General features: G+C 41.1%; 1 protein-coding gene across 9 annotated transcripts in view; it reads right to left on the reverse strand.

Moving 5' to 3' along the window:
* The window catches only part of ELMO1 (engulfment and cell motility 1), an 813,276-nt gene that overhangs the window by 439,431 nt on the left and 355,595 nt on the right, over nt 1-18,250 (reverse strand). For all 9 annotated transcript variants that reach the window (XM_081244556.1, XM_081244561.1, XM_081244557.1 and 6 more), the window contains 2 exons: nt 8,922-8,962; nt 7,851-7,923 (listed from right to left, as the gene is read on the reverse strand). In XM_081244556.1, the coding sequence (XP_081100682.1) occupies nt 7,851-7,923; nt 8,922-8,962 (114 nt within the window). The remainder of the gene's footprint in view (nt 1-7,850; nt 7,924-8,921; nt 8,963-18,250) is intronic.

Raw genomic sequence — 18,250 nt, forward strand, 5'->3', positions numbered from 1 at the left:
AGTGAAAGTTCTTTGATCAAGAGTAACGGAGGCCTTCCCTGGTGGTGCAGTGGTTGAGAATCTGCCTGCCAATGCAGGGGACACGGGTTCGAGCCCTGGTCTGGGAGGATCCCACATTCCACGGAGCAACTAGGCCCGTGAGCCACAACTACTGAGCCTGCGCATCTGGAGCTTGTGCTCCACAACAAGAGAGGCCGCGACAGTGAGAGGCCCGCGCGCTGCGATGAAGTGTGGCCCCCGCTCGCCGCAACTAGAGAAAGCCCTCGCACAGAAACGAAGACCCAACACAGCCAAAAATAAATAAATAAATAATTTTTAAAAAAGAGTAACGGAGACCCAAGTACAGTGATTTCAGGGGAAGGACTGAAAAGCCACAGGATATCCTCTCACAGGGATGCAAACACAGGAAACAGAAAGCAGAGAGGAAATCAGGATTGGAAGCCGCTCCCTCTGCCCATCCTCTGACTCCCTCCCAGGCCTTCATCCCCACTTATCTCAATCCTTTCTGCAGACTGGTGTTACTCTGTGTACTTGTACTTATGGCCGGGGCTGCAAAGCCCCACACTCAGCTTGTAGGAAGACGCACCTGCCCGACACCACAGCAGCTTTGACTCCATCTCACCTTCCTGTTCTAGCAAACATCATCACCCAACTCACCTCTCAATTTCAGATTCCCAGAAGAGAAGCATGGTGCGGGGGGCCAGGGGGGCTCAGCTAGGGTAAGGTGTCAACTTCTGGTCCCCTTAGCTGTTGGGGGCAATAGAGAAGGGACACATGGCATCAGGCCATAGGCTGCCCCTCCTAGGAGCCAGTGGACCGGCAGCTCCCCAGGAAAAGACATGCCTCAGTTTGCTTTGTATTTTGTTTGGTGCTGGTGCTGGTGGTGCTGGTGTGTGTATTACCTTCTCCAGGGAAGAACACATTCCAAACACAAGGCTTCCTTAAACTACTTAACATACAGCATGTGCATTTATTCTCCCTAGTTAATTCCCCACCTCGTAAATATTTTCAGTGACTTTCAAACATTTTTGACCCCAGGGTAAAAAATAAGACTAAACATGTATTACATATGAATGCACATGAAACAAATATTTCACAAAACAACACATGTAACACACTCTGATTGTTTTCTATCCTGTTATAGTCCATTTTTTAATGCTCCTTCAACCTACTAAATTGATTTACCACCCACTAACAAGTGATGACCAATGGTTTGAAAAGCCCTACTATTACCTCTATTGTCCTGTAATTTTATCATTCAAAAACAATTTTACACTTTTCACGTTATACTCATATAGAAGAAAATTCCCCAATCCTTTCCCAATAATACGCCAAACCCCACAATATTTTAGCCACTTTTAAAAGATGAAGCAAGTGCACCAGAGATGTCTAGTGCATTGAACTGTTTTCATTACAGTGTCCTTGAGGCAGTCACATGACACCCCTGTGCTCAATTTGTTTAGTGACCAATAAGGACTCACGCCCTTGGGTTAACCAACCCAGCTGAGAAGCACCAACCATTGTCTCTATGCAAAGCCAACCTTCCCACACGGGGATGGAACCAGCTCCCTTGGGCTCACCAGCCTCGTTCCAAATGGAAAAGAAACTCTGCTGGTAATGTGTGTTATCTCTGGGGAATTTCTAAGGCAAATTACTTCGCTCAGCAATGCTGATGCAATTGGGTTATTGGGTCATGGGTATAAATAGGAACAAATGCTTTTTGGAGGACCAAGAGGTAGTAGAATGAGGACTGTCTGTAGAGGAAACCAGGGAGGTAAAATAGAGGATGGAAAGATGGATTTCCACCTCCCGCACCAAGAACTGGTGTGCCTTCCATCTGTGGCACAGCATGATGAGAACTGCCGAGATTCCTGCCTGTCCCACAGCACGGCCCAAGAGCACAGGACACTGGCTCTGGAGCCAGACTTCCTGTGTCCATCCCTGCTCTGTTGCTTACACCCGTGAGCCTCAGTTGTGCCCTCCAGAGAATGGAGCAGGTAACAATAAAACCTGGTTTACAGGCTTCCTGTGAAGACTCAAGTACAACAAAGAGCCCATGTGAAGCGAAGCGTTTAGCTCAGTGCCTGCCACATAGCAAGCATCCAACAAATGTTCAGGACAGTTGTTACCATCCCCCCGACTAATGCCCCAGCTGACCTGAGAAGGTGCCTAAAACTCACAAACAGAGTCCTGTCTTTGAATGAATACTTTTCCCGTTAGTTTCTCAAAGTTCAGTTCAGACACGGTTAGCCCACTCCAGGACCCTTTTGGATCCCTCTTCTCTTCTATAATCACTTGGTTCCTTCCTCTTCTTCCTCAAAACCTGTGCCCACTTCAAGGTATTCTTCCCCCACTAGACCCTGAGATCCATGGATGCATAGATTGAAAGGGATTCATCTCACTGAGCTCTTTGTAGAGCCCAGTGCTTAAAGTGTGACAGGTGAACTGAATTCCACTCGATGACTGAGTAGTCTCCTGACCCAGGTCGGACATACAAGTCCCAGGGATACACAAGCCCTGTCTGCCCAGGGATTCGGGGAAGCTCAAGGCCTGCCTGAGAACACAGAGCACCTAGGAAGTGGGAATGGCATTAAAAAGGGGTGCCCTTCAAATGACCCCACTTCTTTCCCCGAAAGTTCCTGGGGCCAGCTTTGCAGAGAGGGCCTGGATGAGAAATGGATATCTCTATTCTTACAAAAAACTTATAGAAACAAGATACTGCCATGGTGTATCACTGTACTTCACACATTCTGAAGTAGGTCTTAGCACAGGGGGACCAAAATACCATCCTGAAATCGTGAGAGAACTTCAATTGTCCACAAGTACACGATCTCCTAAAGGTGCCCTCTACCATGCTCCATGCTTTCTGGGGACCTACCTGTCTGCATGCTTAGGGTTAAGGATGACAAGGCAATTTTCCTGTTTGCCTAAAAAATATGGTATTAATGCAATAATACTACCTTAGACAATTATACAATCCAGACCAAAGGCAAATGAAAATGTGTTTTGCTAACCCCCAGTGAGTGGAAGATTATCTGTTACAACTTCCTCCAAGCCATCCTCTTAAGGAATAAAAAGGTCACAGACTAAAGCTGGTAAGCAATGCTCACAGGCTTTAACTTCCTATATTTATTGTCCTGAGGCAATTACCATCAGGATCACTGGCCTGGTGTCAGCAAAAAAAAAAAAAAAAAGGAGCATCATAAACAAACCAGGGCCCAGTTAGTGGGGACAGAGGGTTACCAGGAGGTGGCATAGGCAGCTTTGGAGGCAGACCCACCTGGGTCCAAGCCTCAGCTCAACCACTGCCCATCTGTATGACCTAAATGGGTTGTTGCATAATCTCTCTCTGTCTCACTTTCCTCACTGTAAAATGGAGATAATAATAACCTGCCTCATCAGACTGGAATGAAGATAATGGACTAAAACGCTTAGCCCTCTCTCTCTCTAAAATTCTTTTTCGGAAGACAAATTCCACTGGAATACTTAAAGTAAACAAATGGGACTACATCAAATTAAAAAGCTGCACAGCAAAGGAAACCATCGACAAAATGAAAAGGCAGTACGTGGAAAAGAGAGAAATATCTGCAAATCATATATCTGATAAGGGGTCAATATACAAAATATGTAACAAACTCACACAACTCAATAGAAAAAAAGCCCAATTTTTAAAATGGGCAGAGAAAGTGAATAGACATTTTTCCAAAGAAGACATACAAACAGCCAACACATATATGACTAATCAACATCACTAATCATCAGGGAAATGCAAATTAAAACCACAATGAGAAATCACCTCATACCTGTTAGAATGGTTATTATCAAAAACAAAAACAGAGAGAGGTAAGTGCTGGTAAGGATGTGAAAAAAAGAGAACCCCCATACACTGTTGGTGGGAATATAAATTGGTATAGGCATTATGGAAAACAGCATGAAGGTTCCTCAAAAAATCAAAAATAGAACTACAATAAGGATCCAACCATCCCACTTCTGGGTATATATCCAAAGGAAATGAAAACAGGATATCGAAGAGGTACCTGTATTCCCATATCCACCGCAGCATTATTCACAACTGCCAAGATATGGAAGCAATCTAAGTGATGTCAACGTATGAATGGATAAAGAAGATGTGGTAGATATATACAATAGAATATTATTCAGCCATGAGAAGGAAGGAAATCCTGCCATTTGCAACAACGTGGATGAAACTTGAGGGCACCATGCTAAGGGAAACAAGTCAGAGAAAGACAAACACTGCATGCAATCACTTATCCGTGGAATCTTAAAAAAAAAGTCAAACTCATTGAAACAGAGAGTAGAAACAATGGTTGCCAGGGGCTGAAGGGTTGGGGGAAATAGAAGCAAGTAAAAGGGTACAACATTTCAGGTTATAAAATGCTTAGGTCTCAGGATCTAATGTAAAATATGGTGACTTAGTTGATAGCACTGTATTGTATAATTGAAATGTGCTAAGAAAGTAGAATTTAAATGTTTTCACCAAATAAATAAATAGCAATGATGGATATGTTAATTAACAGGATGGGAATCCTTTCACAATGTATATGTATATCAAATGACCATGACATATGCTTAAATACCTTACAATTTTGTTTGTCAATTACACCTCCATAAAGCTGAAAAATACACAATTCACTTTTTCTTTTGTATTTTCTCTCTCCGTCTCTGAGACATCACCCTGAAATATGAAAGTTACTGGGGCAGAATTTGAACTTGTAAATAGCTGAATCTTAACTTTCTCTAAGGCATTTGCATGCTATGCTTCTGCTGAACGCTGCTCAACAACATGACATTTTTCCCCCTGCGATGAAAAACAGAAGTTAATGGCCCAATAAGCAAATGAAGACAATTTCAGAAAATGGGCTTGGATAACATGAGAAAAGCAGGGGAGGTGCCTTCCTGAGGATCTTAGTAGAGAATCACAAGCATCTATCAGTTACAGAATATGTTAGCTTGTCCAGCCAGGGCTGGAGAATTTTTCTTCTTTAAAATTACAGGTGAGGGGGGCTTTCCTGGTGGCGCAGTGGTTGAGAGTCCGCCTGCCAATGCAGGGGACGCGGGTTCGCGCCCCAGTCCGGGAAGATCCCACATGCCGCGGAGTGGCTGAGCCCGTGAGCCACGGCCACTGAGCCTGCGCGTCCGGAGCCTGTGCTCCGCAACGGGAGAGGCCACAGCAGTGAGAGGCCCGCGTACCGCAAAAAAAAAAAAAAAAAAAAAATTACAGGTGATATTTTACCTGTGTCAGAGGAAGGGAGACCACCTCACATACAAGGGAAAGTCATTAACTAAGAACATGCACAAGTTTCGAAAATTAGTCACCAGTTACCATGGTAACACAAATATCACCTAACAACTCACTGGGCTGTAAGTAACCAAGATGATGCTAAACACATTACTTAAAAAAAAAAAAAAAAAAAAGGGAAATGGGCTCTATTTTTAAGAATACTTGCAAAGAACTAGACAGACCTAACCGCAGACTGAAGGCAGCCCAGGTTTGCCCCTGTGGACCCAGGATTCAAGGTCCATCTCCTGCCCTTTGTGTGTCACGTTCTGTGTCACATGCATACACTGTGCTCAGTGACAGCTGTAGGAGGAAGAGTGATGACATTTTACTTACAAATAAAGAGCTGCAATTGGGAAAATGAGGCTTCTCATTCCCTAAACTTTTAGTAAAGGAAGAATCCTCACTACTGGCCAATGAAGAGAGACAGACAGATTGAAGACAGATTTAGGTGGCAGTCCCTTTAAATTCAACATTAAGGATTTCCTCAGGCCAAACAAGATCTCTCAGAAAATAACTAGGATGCCCAATAAAATAATAATTTATCCATTGTTGAGTAGTTTGAATTTTCTGATATTAATGTTAATATCAGAAAATTAGATATTAATGTTAGATATTAATGTTAATTAGAGTAAAAGCATAAATAGTACATGAATTTTTAAATTATTCTACGAATTGGCCACACACAAACACCCTCCTAAATGAAACTTAGCACTTGACCTCTGTTCATAGTGCCCAGTGCCTGGGACACTCGGGTCCCACCTCTTCAGAAAAGGGCCCGAGAGCAGTGTTCCTCCAAGTGGTCCCTGGGTACCTGCATCAGAATTCCACAGAGGGCTCTTAAACTGCAAAATCCTAGGCCATATCCAAGGCTTGCTCATTCTGAGTCTTTGGGGTTGCGATCTGAAAAACCTACATTTTAAAATGATTCTCCCTGTGATGCTTATGTTCTCTAGTCTGAGAATTCCATCCTTAGTAATCACCAATACATTGAGGTCTCCTGAGAATAATGACAGAAGACAGGACAGCCACCAGGGGACACAAGCCAATACAGTTAATCAGAGGCAGAGTTAACTGTGACTCAATGGCTTTTGGGGCACAGCCTACGGTAAAAAACTAGCACAATATACTAGTATTATATACAGGTGTGTGTGTGACATAAGTTTTTCAGAAACAACACAGGTGATGTACTGTGACCTATTCTACTCTATTATATTCCAATTTTTAATGCTATGAACACCAACTAAATTGATTTCACTACTCATTAAATGGTGATGCTTGAAAAACACTATTATAACTTCTGTTGTCCTATAATTTTATCACTTAATAATTTTTAAACTTTTTCATATTATATCCTAAATAGTAGACAGCCATCCAATCTTTTCCGATAATACCCCAAAAGTCACAATATTTTAGCTACCTTTAAAAGGTGAACCAAGGTAAATGAGACAGTCTTCTGTTTAAGGGTATCAACAACAGTACATTCAACTGCTAACATTTAACTTTTATTTATTTATATCCTCTTTATCTCACCAAGAATAGCATGCAGATTATATAAATATAAAAGGAATGAAATATTTGAAGAAAATGAAGCAAGGGGGAAGTAAAGACAGAAAACTGTTTGCGGAATGAATCAAAGCAACAAGTAAAAGGAATAGATACAACACAGGCCAGGAAATCTAGTCCACTTGTTAACTCTCAGCCTTCTGGCAATCAGTGTGCAGAAGAAAACATGATCAGTTATGAAAATTCCAGGGACCATCTGGGAAGAATAAAGCACTTTTTTCTGTGGTTTATTACCCCTGAGATATTGGCCAAGCCATCTGACTTCTATGATTCAGTTTCTTATCTCTTAACCAAAGCCACTGTGGTTTCCATCACAGGTTAGTCTTGAGGACAAAATCAACAAACAGAGGTAATGTGCTTGGCCCAGTTCCTGGCACATAGTAGGTGCTGAATAAATGTTAGTTTTCCTTTCTCTTATCAGGGATCTCTAAGACATTAATTGTACTTGCTGCCAGAGCCACTGTAGTCTTCACAATTCCCTCCTTCTCCTCCAAGCTTCCTAAAGAGTTAAAATCACCCAAGAAGGAAGCAGTGTTCCCAAGAACCACAGAACACTCAGTGCCTATGCAATGCCACCTTCGAAATGGTTTCTTGTCATTCTTTCAATAACTTTAAGCAGGGCTTAGAGGTTATTCTGAAAAACAAAAATCTGAGAAAGGAAAGCTATACTAAGTCATTAAGTATCAAATAAATGCTTTAACCAAGCAATAAGAAAGAGAGCTAATTAGTGAATTCACAGTTAGAAGCCAAATGCTGTTGCTAAAACAGGACGCAGAAACATATTTGGTCTTCACTCTTGAATGGGCTAAATATCCCCTTGTTAATACTAAAGTAGCAGTTGTTTGCTTTGCAGACTCTATTTTTGTGGATGGTAGAGATGCAAAATTTAGACCAGCATGTTTAGTCCTGAGTAGAGGAAACATCAGTTATGTTTTAATTTCCTTTAAATATAAGTGTCCCAGATTAAATAATGCAGTTGACCTACCTTTTCTGTGATATAGAAGTTTGAACTATCAGCATGCTGCAGTGCAAAGTATTCATGGTTGGCAAGGGACCACCTGAAAAATACAAGCATAAACTGATCAGAAAAACAAAAAACATTTTCTTGTTTATAGTTTGATAGAGTTAGATGAAATAAACACCCTATGATTGGAATTGAGCCAGTACCCAAGATACCCACAGTGCAGTTCCTAAAACAAAATGGCATTAGCCCCCCTTTCATGACCCTGAGACCAACCATTTCAGATGTGGGTCATCTAGGTGTTATTCCAAGCCTATTGCTCACCTTTAGGCATTTTATCTTCATGGCTTTGAGGGAAGGGTATTTAAATATAAAGTTCCATTCCTCCCTATTATGAATGAGTGAGTGGAGCAGAGAGAGGAAAACAAAGGAAATGAGTGCAATTTAAATTTTTGATAATTGTTACATTTTAATTGCCTCTGTAGTCTACAGTCCCCAATCGGTATGCTTGCTGTAGCTTGGAACATTCCAATTGAGGATCCCAGGTCTTAAATAAATTCCAGGTAATACTATATTCACACTTCTGCTTTAAAAATAAAAAAACTTCATGCAACTTCCATATCAATGTGCTTTTCCTTTGGATTGTTAGAGCAACCCAGAGAAGTAAGAAAGTTCACTATCATTGTGGAGTTCCACATGGCAGCACAACCACCCATTGACCTGTCTTTTAAATTATTTTATCTTCTGTGGAGACCTGAGTGGCCCTCTCATTTTATACCAGATGAAGTGTGTACTTAACCTCAGGAACTTACACTGCTCACCAGTGAGCAGGATGGATGAACCACAACTTTTCAAAATAAATAATATCAATTCCAGTGTCCACATATCAGCCATTCTACACTTTCTATTCCTTGAGAAACAGTGATAATTTTTTTGGTTGAAAAGGCATGGAAATCTTACACAGCAATTCTTGGTGTCTTTTGGCAGGTCAAATAGTGACTTAGTGAATAATATTTAATGATTGCTCAAGAATATTTTATTTGCCTTTCAATTTGTGGACTGGAGCTCCCTGGATAAATCCTGAGTAACACTTACCCATCACAGACTTCCTTTATTATTGCAGACAGTGGTTTTTTCTGAAAAATAGAAAAAAAGGAAATACTTTGCCTCAGTTTCATTTCATCATTTTACATTTTAAAAAAAAGAAGAAGAAGAGGCCTAATAAAGAGATATCTAAGTAAGAAGAATTTACATTTGCTATTCTTGGTTGTGTCAGTGAGTGTGTTGTTTTTCTCAAGGTAATAATCGACCAGCCATCACCACCAACTATATTAATGATTTATCAACCTTGTGGTCATTTTTCTACACTTTAACATTGCTAATTGAAAAAAAAACATATATCATATTTAACTTAGCCACATTAAAATCAAGATGAAACATAGCTTTGGTCAAATATCTCACAGGCAATGACAATCCGCCAGGTCAAATGATAACCAGAATTCCTCAAGAGTAGGACATGAATCGGGCAACCAGCAGTTTCATTTTATGCAAACAAGCTTGGATGTGGGATATTTTTATGAGAACATGAGGCAAATGGAATATGAAGCATGGTGACATTGTTCCTACAAAGTACATAGAATTCTTCCCCCAACTGTGGCCCATGCAAATGCCAATCACGCAGCGGCCTGAGCAGGACACACTCGAGTAATGGGACCATGACACCATGTGCCATGGTGTCAACTGGCAGCTGACTACAGCTGTGCTCTTGGCCTAACAGCCACAGCTGTGCTCCGCCTGCCTCCAGATTGAAAGAATGCAGTGAAGAGACACACACAGCTCGCCCAGAGATGTCGAAACTCTTTCTGCTTTGGATGCAAACAGACCCTGGCTATCTCCTGGGATGGGCAGTAGTGTGTCAACCAAAGGAACACATCACAGACAAGAAACAAATGGGGAAGAGAAATCAAAGAAATACAACACATGGCCCTGGATTTTCAGATACAACCATAGAAAAGCATCTAAACATGTTCTCCTCCTGTCCCTCTGCGGGGCACTGTCATATGGGGGAAGGAATTCTGAATCAAGCAGACTCAGTTCAAATCCTAGCTGTGTCAACCTCTCTGCAGTGAGACCTACAATTTCCTTAATTTGCTGAACCTCAACTAACTAACCTGTAAAATGGGCAGAGGACCTATCCACTCCTCAGGGCTGTTATAAGAATTAAATTAAATTAAATTAAGTTAAATGAGAATTAAAACAAAGGGCAAAAGGTTCAAAAAAGGGTAAGGGCTCTACTTCCCTACCCTCTCACATCACTAGAAGACCTTGATTTCCTCTTTGCATCCTTGCCCTTGGGCCCGATGCTGCTAGGTCTGCCCTCTTCGTTAGTTCTGAGCACTCTTCATAGTCCTTTCTAAGGGCCTCTAGGCCCTGATAAAAGCTCCAACACAGTCCTCAGTGTTCCTCCAATGCTCTCCCTCCCTCTGGAGCTCTGGGGTCTATGACTAAACCCACCACTATGTTTTCAAAAGAATGTCTGCCTACCCCTACAACATAAATGCAGTGGGCAGAAAAGGAACCTAGAATTGTTGAGGGGTGGAAAGATGGTAAGTATTCCTGACATTCTGAGGTGGTCTCCTTTAGAATAAGATTGGAAATGGAGATTGGGTTCTACAGTGATGTTACAGGTTACACAACTCCTAGACCTTTGCAAGAACTTGTCCATTGTTTATGGCTCTGGCTGTGAGTCAAGGGGCAAATGTGCTCTCACAACCAAAGGACAAAGGAGCTTTAGAAACAAAACTTTTCCCATAAGATGAGGATTTTGCACTTCCAGTTGCCAGAGGCCTCTCCAGGCTATCGGTATTTCATGAGGACCTAGAGGTCTCCTACCCTCCCAATCTTACTTCTTGTACCCTCAAAACTGAAATATAAATAAGAGGGCTGGATTTCAGACTTAAGTTACATTGAAAGGACAGATCAGGCCAAGAAAGTGTTGCTATTGATGTAGGTGAAAGCATTTAAATTACAGCTTTCAGAATTAGAATTCTTAGTCTAGGTAACTTAGAGGAATTTCTTGGATTTTAATTCAGGTCTGATTCATAGATTCAGAATCAAATTTGAAAAGACAGAAGTCTATGGGCTTCTAGAACTGTCATATCTAGAACATTCTGAAGTTGGATATATGAAAGGAGTAAAGACTCTGGAAGAACAAAACTTAGAGATTTAATAGAGAAAGACTAAAGAAAAACTTTAAACCACAGAGGAAAAGGAACCATAGTTAACTGAACATAATGCACTCATTATGCAGCCTCACCAATTAAAACGAATGTTATGTAAGGACAGGGCTGGTCCCATGGCCCACTTCCTACACCTGTCCCCTCCGTTCTTTATCTGTTCTAATGAAACGCTGGCTCCACCGCCCAAACCTAATTCCAGTGACTTTTCACAATTCTCATCCACCTTATTTGACAATATCATTGCTACCTTCTTTTTGAAACACTCTTTCCAGAGCTGCTATACTTCCTTCAGTCTCCTACAGTTATAATCAATAATCCTTCGATAAAATTCAAGAGATCCTTCATTATTTCTCTTTTATCTCTAGCTTCCTAACTCCAAATTTCTGTTCCTATCTCTTCTGTTTTTACTTAATTGGTCAGTTCCTCATTCATTTCAACTGCCCCAAGTCTATAGCCTGATCCCAAACGCCCTTGCAAATCTCTGACAGTTTGTTAGAAACAGCATGTTAACTCTCCTTCAAGCATTTTATTAAATATACAAACAAAAAATCACTCTCACCATTCCCTACCCATCAATCTACCACAATAATAGCATGCCCCTGCCCCCAAACTCCCTCCATCCCAGCCATGATTTCTGTGTCTCATTATGACACCACTACAGCCCGGAGCATCATTAACCTTTATTTCTTCACTCTCCAGTTCTGATTTGTTACAGGTGATGTAGCATTTTCCTCTGTGACATTCACATCATTACTTCTCACCTCCTCCTAACCACTCTTGTAAAATCCTGACACTCCTCCTTCCAACTCCTACCACATAAGTCATACCCCAATTCCATCACCCTTAATTCTGTTTCCTCAGCCCCAGTGCCTTTCCTGAGTACCAGCCCATCATTACTAGCACTAACTACTTGCCATAAGTTTCCAATCAAATGCTCCACTGGTCTATCAAACTCAGATTCCTATCTTCCATTAGTTCCTGCACTTGCCTTGCCTATTTCTGGCAGTTCTTCCATGTACACTTCTAGGGAACTTATCTTTGCCTTCTCTATTCTGTGACATATGGGTATTTACAAGACACTGAGTCCCACCATTCTTTCCTCCACAACCTCTCTCCCCTTAATCCTTTCCAGATCTTACTACCACCTTTGGTTAAGAGTTCTCAGGATCTTGGTGCCAGATCCTTGCAAAAAAGTCTTTGCATCTCCAGTTTCTTTATCTCTAATTCCCATGTTAACTATAACTAGGCAAAATCACGCTTTCCCCACAAACTTTACTCGTGTCATTCTTTGGCTCCAGTATCCTTCATAGATGCCCCATGACCATCACCTGTACAGTACAAATCCCTTAGCTTGTCATCCAAGGCCTTCCACAATCTGGTCTCAAGCAATCAAGCTTTACTAATGTTGTACATGTTCCCCATGCTTCTGGATTAGCTGATGATTCATCCAAAAAAATCCCACCCCCATACTTTCACTTAATGCCATTTGTTGAAATGTCCATCTCCTCCTTTCTGTTCCAACTCTAACAATGACACCTCCTCTGAGGAGATGTCCCTGATTTCCCCAGATAGAGATCAGTCTCTCTGTGCTTAGCACATTAAATATATCACTCCTAAGGACTTAGTATATCTGCCTTATCTTCTTGTCCCTTGAGAACAAGGCACCTTAATTCATCTTAATTCATCTTTGTAACCTTCTCCACCCCTCAGTACTAGTTGCACAGTATACAGAGGAGACTCAGTACACTTCTGTTAAATGGAAAATCCACACATTCACTAACATTCCTTTCAAAAACAAACAAACAAAAAAGGCTTGACTGTAAAAGTAAACCATTTCGAAGCATAGCCTGGATTAATCAGCACACATCCCACTTCCTACCAGGTAACCCACTGCAGGGTGGTTCTAAGCAGCTGCTCAGACACATGAAGGTTGTCACTACTCCCCTCACAGACCACTCTGTGATTCACAGCTTGGAAGAGCATTGAGTCAGCCAGGTGATGAAGAGTATAATTCAACAGGTATAATTGTCTCCATCCATTAGAAAGGGCACACAGGTAAGCACAAACTACTCCTGTAAACAGGGACTGAATGAGATACCCCAAATACGCTCTTCTGGTAGCAGTGCTTTTCTCACTTCCTATACAAAGCCCTCAATTTGACTTGAGCCCCTTGCCTGACTTAAATTCTAAGCCAAAGGTCGGCTCTATGGTTTAGTTAACATTTGTTCAGGTTACATAAGATGTTTCTGTCTATCTGCCCAGTTCTCTATGACTTGGAAGTAGGCTGACAAGTGCAATGCCTTGGTAGCTTTTTGTAGACCCACGGAATAATTTGCCTTTTACCTCATTGAGACAAAAGCCCAGGAGAAAAGAAAATTTGATCTAAAAGGATGAAAACTGGTTCCTCTCCCTTTGATTCCATAAACTCTAAAGGAATGAAAACTAAATTCTACACTCGATATGAATATATCTGGATGTAGAATATTGAGGCACAATTATTTTAATTGCCTGAGCATGTTTTCATAACTTAAAAAAATCGTAACTAAATCCCTTAAGCTTTTTGTTCTGAAGGTCAAAACTGCCTTCTCAGACTCAGCAGTGAGAAGGGAAGAGCAGGAATGTTTTTAAGGATAACCCAGAGGGCTAGACAGTTACCAGATTTCCTTGTGCAGGGTACTGGGGATTATGTGCACTCTCTACCCCGTTCCCTTTAGCAACGGTGAGGTCATCTTGCAGCATGAGAAAGTATTTTTTCTCTTTATATTAATCTGGGAAAATCTTAATGATGGCACAAAAATTTTTATTTGTCAAAGTATGCATTTCCATACGAATTTGATTGGAAAGGTACCATGTGCCAACAGTTCTATTCAAGGGGTAAGCTTTTTTTGTTGTTTTTTTGGGGAAATTTATTCCTCCCTTTTTATTTTTACTCTTATTCTCCCAAAGGATTCCTTTAGTCAACTTAATTTATCAAAGAGTAAGTCCAGAAAGCAAATTTCCTGTACAAAGGATTTATCTACTTTACATAAAATCACCTAGATTCCTGAGAATGGCCAAATTCCCCAGCAATTCACTTGTGATCTATATCTCTGCCTCTCTGTCCTCATATGGTCTTGTCGCCTGTTCTTATAAGGAGGATTTAGGGCCCACCCTAAATCCAGGGTGATCTCATCTCAAGATCCACAATTAAATATGCAAAAACCCTTTTTCCAAATAAGATCACCTTTGCATATTCTGGGGGTTACGACTTGGACATACTTTTTGGGTCCACTATTAAACCTACTGCAATTGGGTAAGAAAAAAAAAAGATTTTTTTAAGGATTAGAGAGAGAAAAGAATATATATTCTTTCTACCTAATCCTTAAAGTGGATGTTGATCCTTCACTTTCCTTTCTACACTCTCTCCTGCCTTTAATGAAATGCCAGTGTCATAAATTCCTGAATCCATGTCACCCACTGTGACCCTCCTTTTAAGGCCTGGTCCTCCCTTCCCAACAACCCCCGGTGGATGTCCTGCCACCCCTTCAAGATAAACACTTCACCTTCTTCCTCAGTAAACCAGATCCTCCCCCTGCCTCCCTTTCATCTCTTAAAAAAAAAAAGATCACTCTCCCACCCAAAGCTCATGGTTGCTTTCAGGCATGAGAGAACCCCAAGAAGAAACATCCTTGGGAGTCCCCAGTTGTTTATTTCAGAGGTTGTGGAGTCCCACCTGCCTTGAGGCACGTTCTCCAGACACGACCCAGCTGCTGTCCCTCATCAGTGTCCCCTCCCTGATGAGTGGAGCAGTTCCTGTTCAACCACCTGTTTCTGCCCATTGGCAGGGCACCCGGCCTGGGGATATTACCCAGGCCAAATGCTCACCTCGGAGCTCTCAAGTCTGCTGCTGCCCACATTGATGCCTTGACACCAGCCCATGGAGGCTGGTAGCTTCCCCATCCGATGTGATACACACCTGTCAGCAACTATGGATTGTGGGCTGCAGTTCCCACCTCTGACATCTACTTCTCAGGCCCAGGTCTGTCCTAAAATGAGCATCATCCCGAAAAGAAAGCTTGGCTTCACTGAAATCTTATGTATTTCAAATGCTTTTAAATACATGAGGGGAAAAATGCTTATGAGATAACAGTAAGTAAAGGGACACCAGAAAAGCATTTTGAATGCTGAATTTTTATCAACTAGCTTTTCTATACCTTCCCCCAACTATAAGCACTTGAATGACTTTAGAAAATGACTTCCTGGGATTGAACCCCAACTTCTGCAGTCCCTAATTTTGTAGCTTTAGGCTTTTTACTTCTCCTCTCAATGTTTCCATTTTCTTTTCTGAAAATAAAAGCAGTATCTTGCACATTGTAGGGTAGTGAAGATTAACTGAGAGGATGTATGTAAAACCCTTGAAATTGCACCTGGTACATAGCAAGGCATTGCATAAATGTTACCTATGAATAGGTTCTTTCATCTCTTAAATCCTGCTTGGATGCTTTGCAGGTACTTTTTTTTAAAGTTGGTTAAAGAAATTAAATACATGAATGAATGAGTATCCAATTCTTCCTTCTTCCTCAAGTGACTCCAACTCCCAGTGCTGACTTTGGCACTCATCTCATCCTGTTCTTTATTCTTCAACTCATTTTCCTTTCTTCTGCTAACTAGCTTATACTCATTAGGAGGCAGAGACTGCCTCTGAGACACCTCTGTCACCTCCAAGCGAGTGGTTGCTAGGCCACAAGGGTGCAAATTGATGAACATTTTTTGATTAAGAACACTTCTTTTTTCAGCCTTTAGCTTCTTTCCCTTTCTTCTGGTCTCTTCCGACTGCCTCTGAAGCTCAGGCAGGAGCTACAGATGGAAGACCAACAGCAAGAGGAAGACAGGAGCAATCCCCCATCACCACCACGCAGCTGCCCTTGTGTAGTGCCATTGTCATACAGCCCTGTAATTGCAAAAACATTTTTCACAAAGACTTAAAGTTTTTGGTCCCAGACTATTAAAAAGCCTTTCTCTAGTGCTTTAAAAGAATGTGACAGCTGCTTTATTTTGACAGTTTGACAGCACTTGGGATTTTACTTTGCTTTTATAGATGGAAATTCATTGAACATATTCTGCACAGCAGTTATGAGTAATGTTGGCCCAGAAAAAAAAGAAACCCAGCTTCCAAATGTCAGGACACCTCTGAGAAGGGATATGCGTGTTTACTACGACTTAGCCTAGAATGTGACTTGAGAAAATTTCATGTGCAATAACTCTTCTGGTTCCCGGAGGTGCCTCCTGACACTGTGTCAATGACACCAGTCATTTCACAACAGCGTTATTCCTCCTCCATTGAGCCCGATGACTACTCTCCATGCTTCTGAGCCATATACCTTTAGTATGGAGGAATCCAATGTGTCCCGAGAGGTGTGTATGCATATTCTGTTTTCCTAACAGCTGCCTAAATAATCTGAAAGTTAACGACAAAAACCACACTTTCCTGAGGCAAATTTAGCTGGTTCTTGGAAAGCAAGTATTTTGACAACAGTTCCAATGTGAATCACTGACACAAGACTTCAGTGACTGTCAGAAATGACAAAGGGGGGAGCTCACAACTACATCTCCAAAGTAGTAAAACTATGTATCACATTAATTTTAAAAATTGAAAGATGACAGGCTATGCTACCTTTTTCTTGACAAATGATTTGTGTCTAAATGGTTTACTAAAAATGATTTGTTTCAAGCTTCATGAAACTAATTAAATATTAGATTCAGCGAGACAAAGTACAGTCTTTGCATCATAAACATCACTGGACTATGTAAGTGAGCAAAGACAAAAAATAATTAGTACTCTCACGTATTAGTGGGTTAAAGAGGAATAGAAACACCTCTTTCTCTTTTAGGAATTGTGATGTACTTCTACTCAGTAGAAACTGTGCTCTCCTTCAGTTGGAAGGGAAACTACAATTTTAGAAAAAGACAGAAATGTAGAGATGAACAATGCAAAAATAAAGCCCTACTCATATCAGTTATCTATTCTGAGTCTCCTTCCTTGTCCTTGACTATTTTCCATTGTCCTAATATCAATGTTGCTATGGATATAAAATCTTTTTCCAAATTTCAATATCTCAGGCAGCAAAAACAACAAATTTCCCAATTCCTATATCTCTCTCTACCTTCCTTAATATCTGTCTTTTCCAAGAAGTACTCTCAGATGACTTGGGCCTGGCTGGCAGGCCATTTCATTCCACCACAACTTGAGTCAAGTGTCCTTTTTTATGTGGAAATGAGTGATTCACACTGTGACTCAGTTCAGGTCTTAAGGTTTGCCTGTCTTCACTCCTGTGAAATAGTCTCCTTATTTGTGTCAAGTTCATATGTGGAAGGTCAATCGTATTTATGTGCATGGTATGAAAGTAAAAAAGTCAGACAGGTTCGGTAGGATAAACAGAAATGACTGCTGACTCTGATGGACAGGGTGATATCAGACCAGGTGGGTAGATACGAAAAAGCCAGATAAGCTCTGAAGGCAAGGTAGAGTTCAAGTTCAATTTAAACACAGGATTATGAAGGTTTATCAACTGCGAAGAAGCTGAGATTGGGTATAAGGCAGCTGTCGAAGAATACTAAGTAGAACTAGTGGCAAAGGGAGTATTAAGAAGTGAGTTTACTTTTTTAATTTGGGGCTTTTTGTCCCTTTTTACTACTTGTCTCACTTGGCCATGTAGTTGCTTTACTTTGTTTGTGAGTGGATGCACTAATGCCTACTCATCCTTCTTTCTAGAGTGCTTATGGATGTGCTGAGATATCTGCCAGCAAGTAGTGGAGGAAGTGAGCTTCCAAGTCTCAAATATATGTCCCATGAATGTGACCACAGCAACCTGAGGCTAAACCACAGCCTTAAAGAACAATAAAACAGGCTCTTCTGGAAGGGTCTGGAATATCCAAACAATGGCCACAACCTCATGCACTTTCTAAAACTCCCCTACCTTTGACATATCATCAACCCAGACTTTCATTATCTATCATCACTTGGCTAGCCCTTCTGACAATAATGATAATAGCAGTAGCTACTATTTATTGAGTGACTACCATATATCCCCTACAAGATGATGTTACTAAGTCTACATTACAAATGAGAAAACTGTATGAGGATCTGGAGATGTTAAGTAGCTTGCTCCAAGCCTCACAGCATATGGGGCAAAGCCAGAATTTGAA

Source organism: Mesoplodon bidens (genome assembly GCF_964165515.1).
Source record: "Mesoplodon bidens genome assembly, chromosome: 9".
Lineage (NCBI taxonomy): Eukaryota > Metazoa > Chordata > Mammalia > Artiodactyla > Ziphiidae > Mesoplodon > Mesoplodon bidens.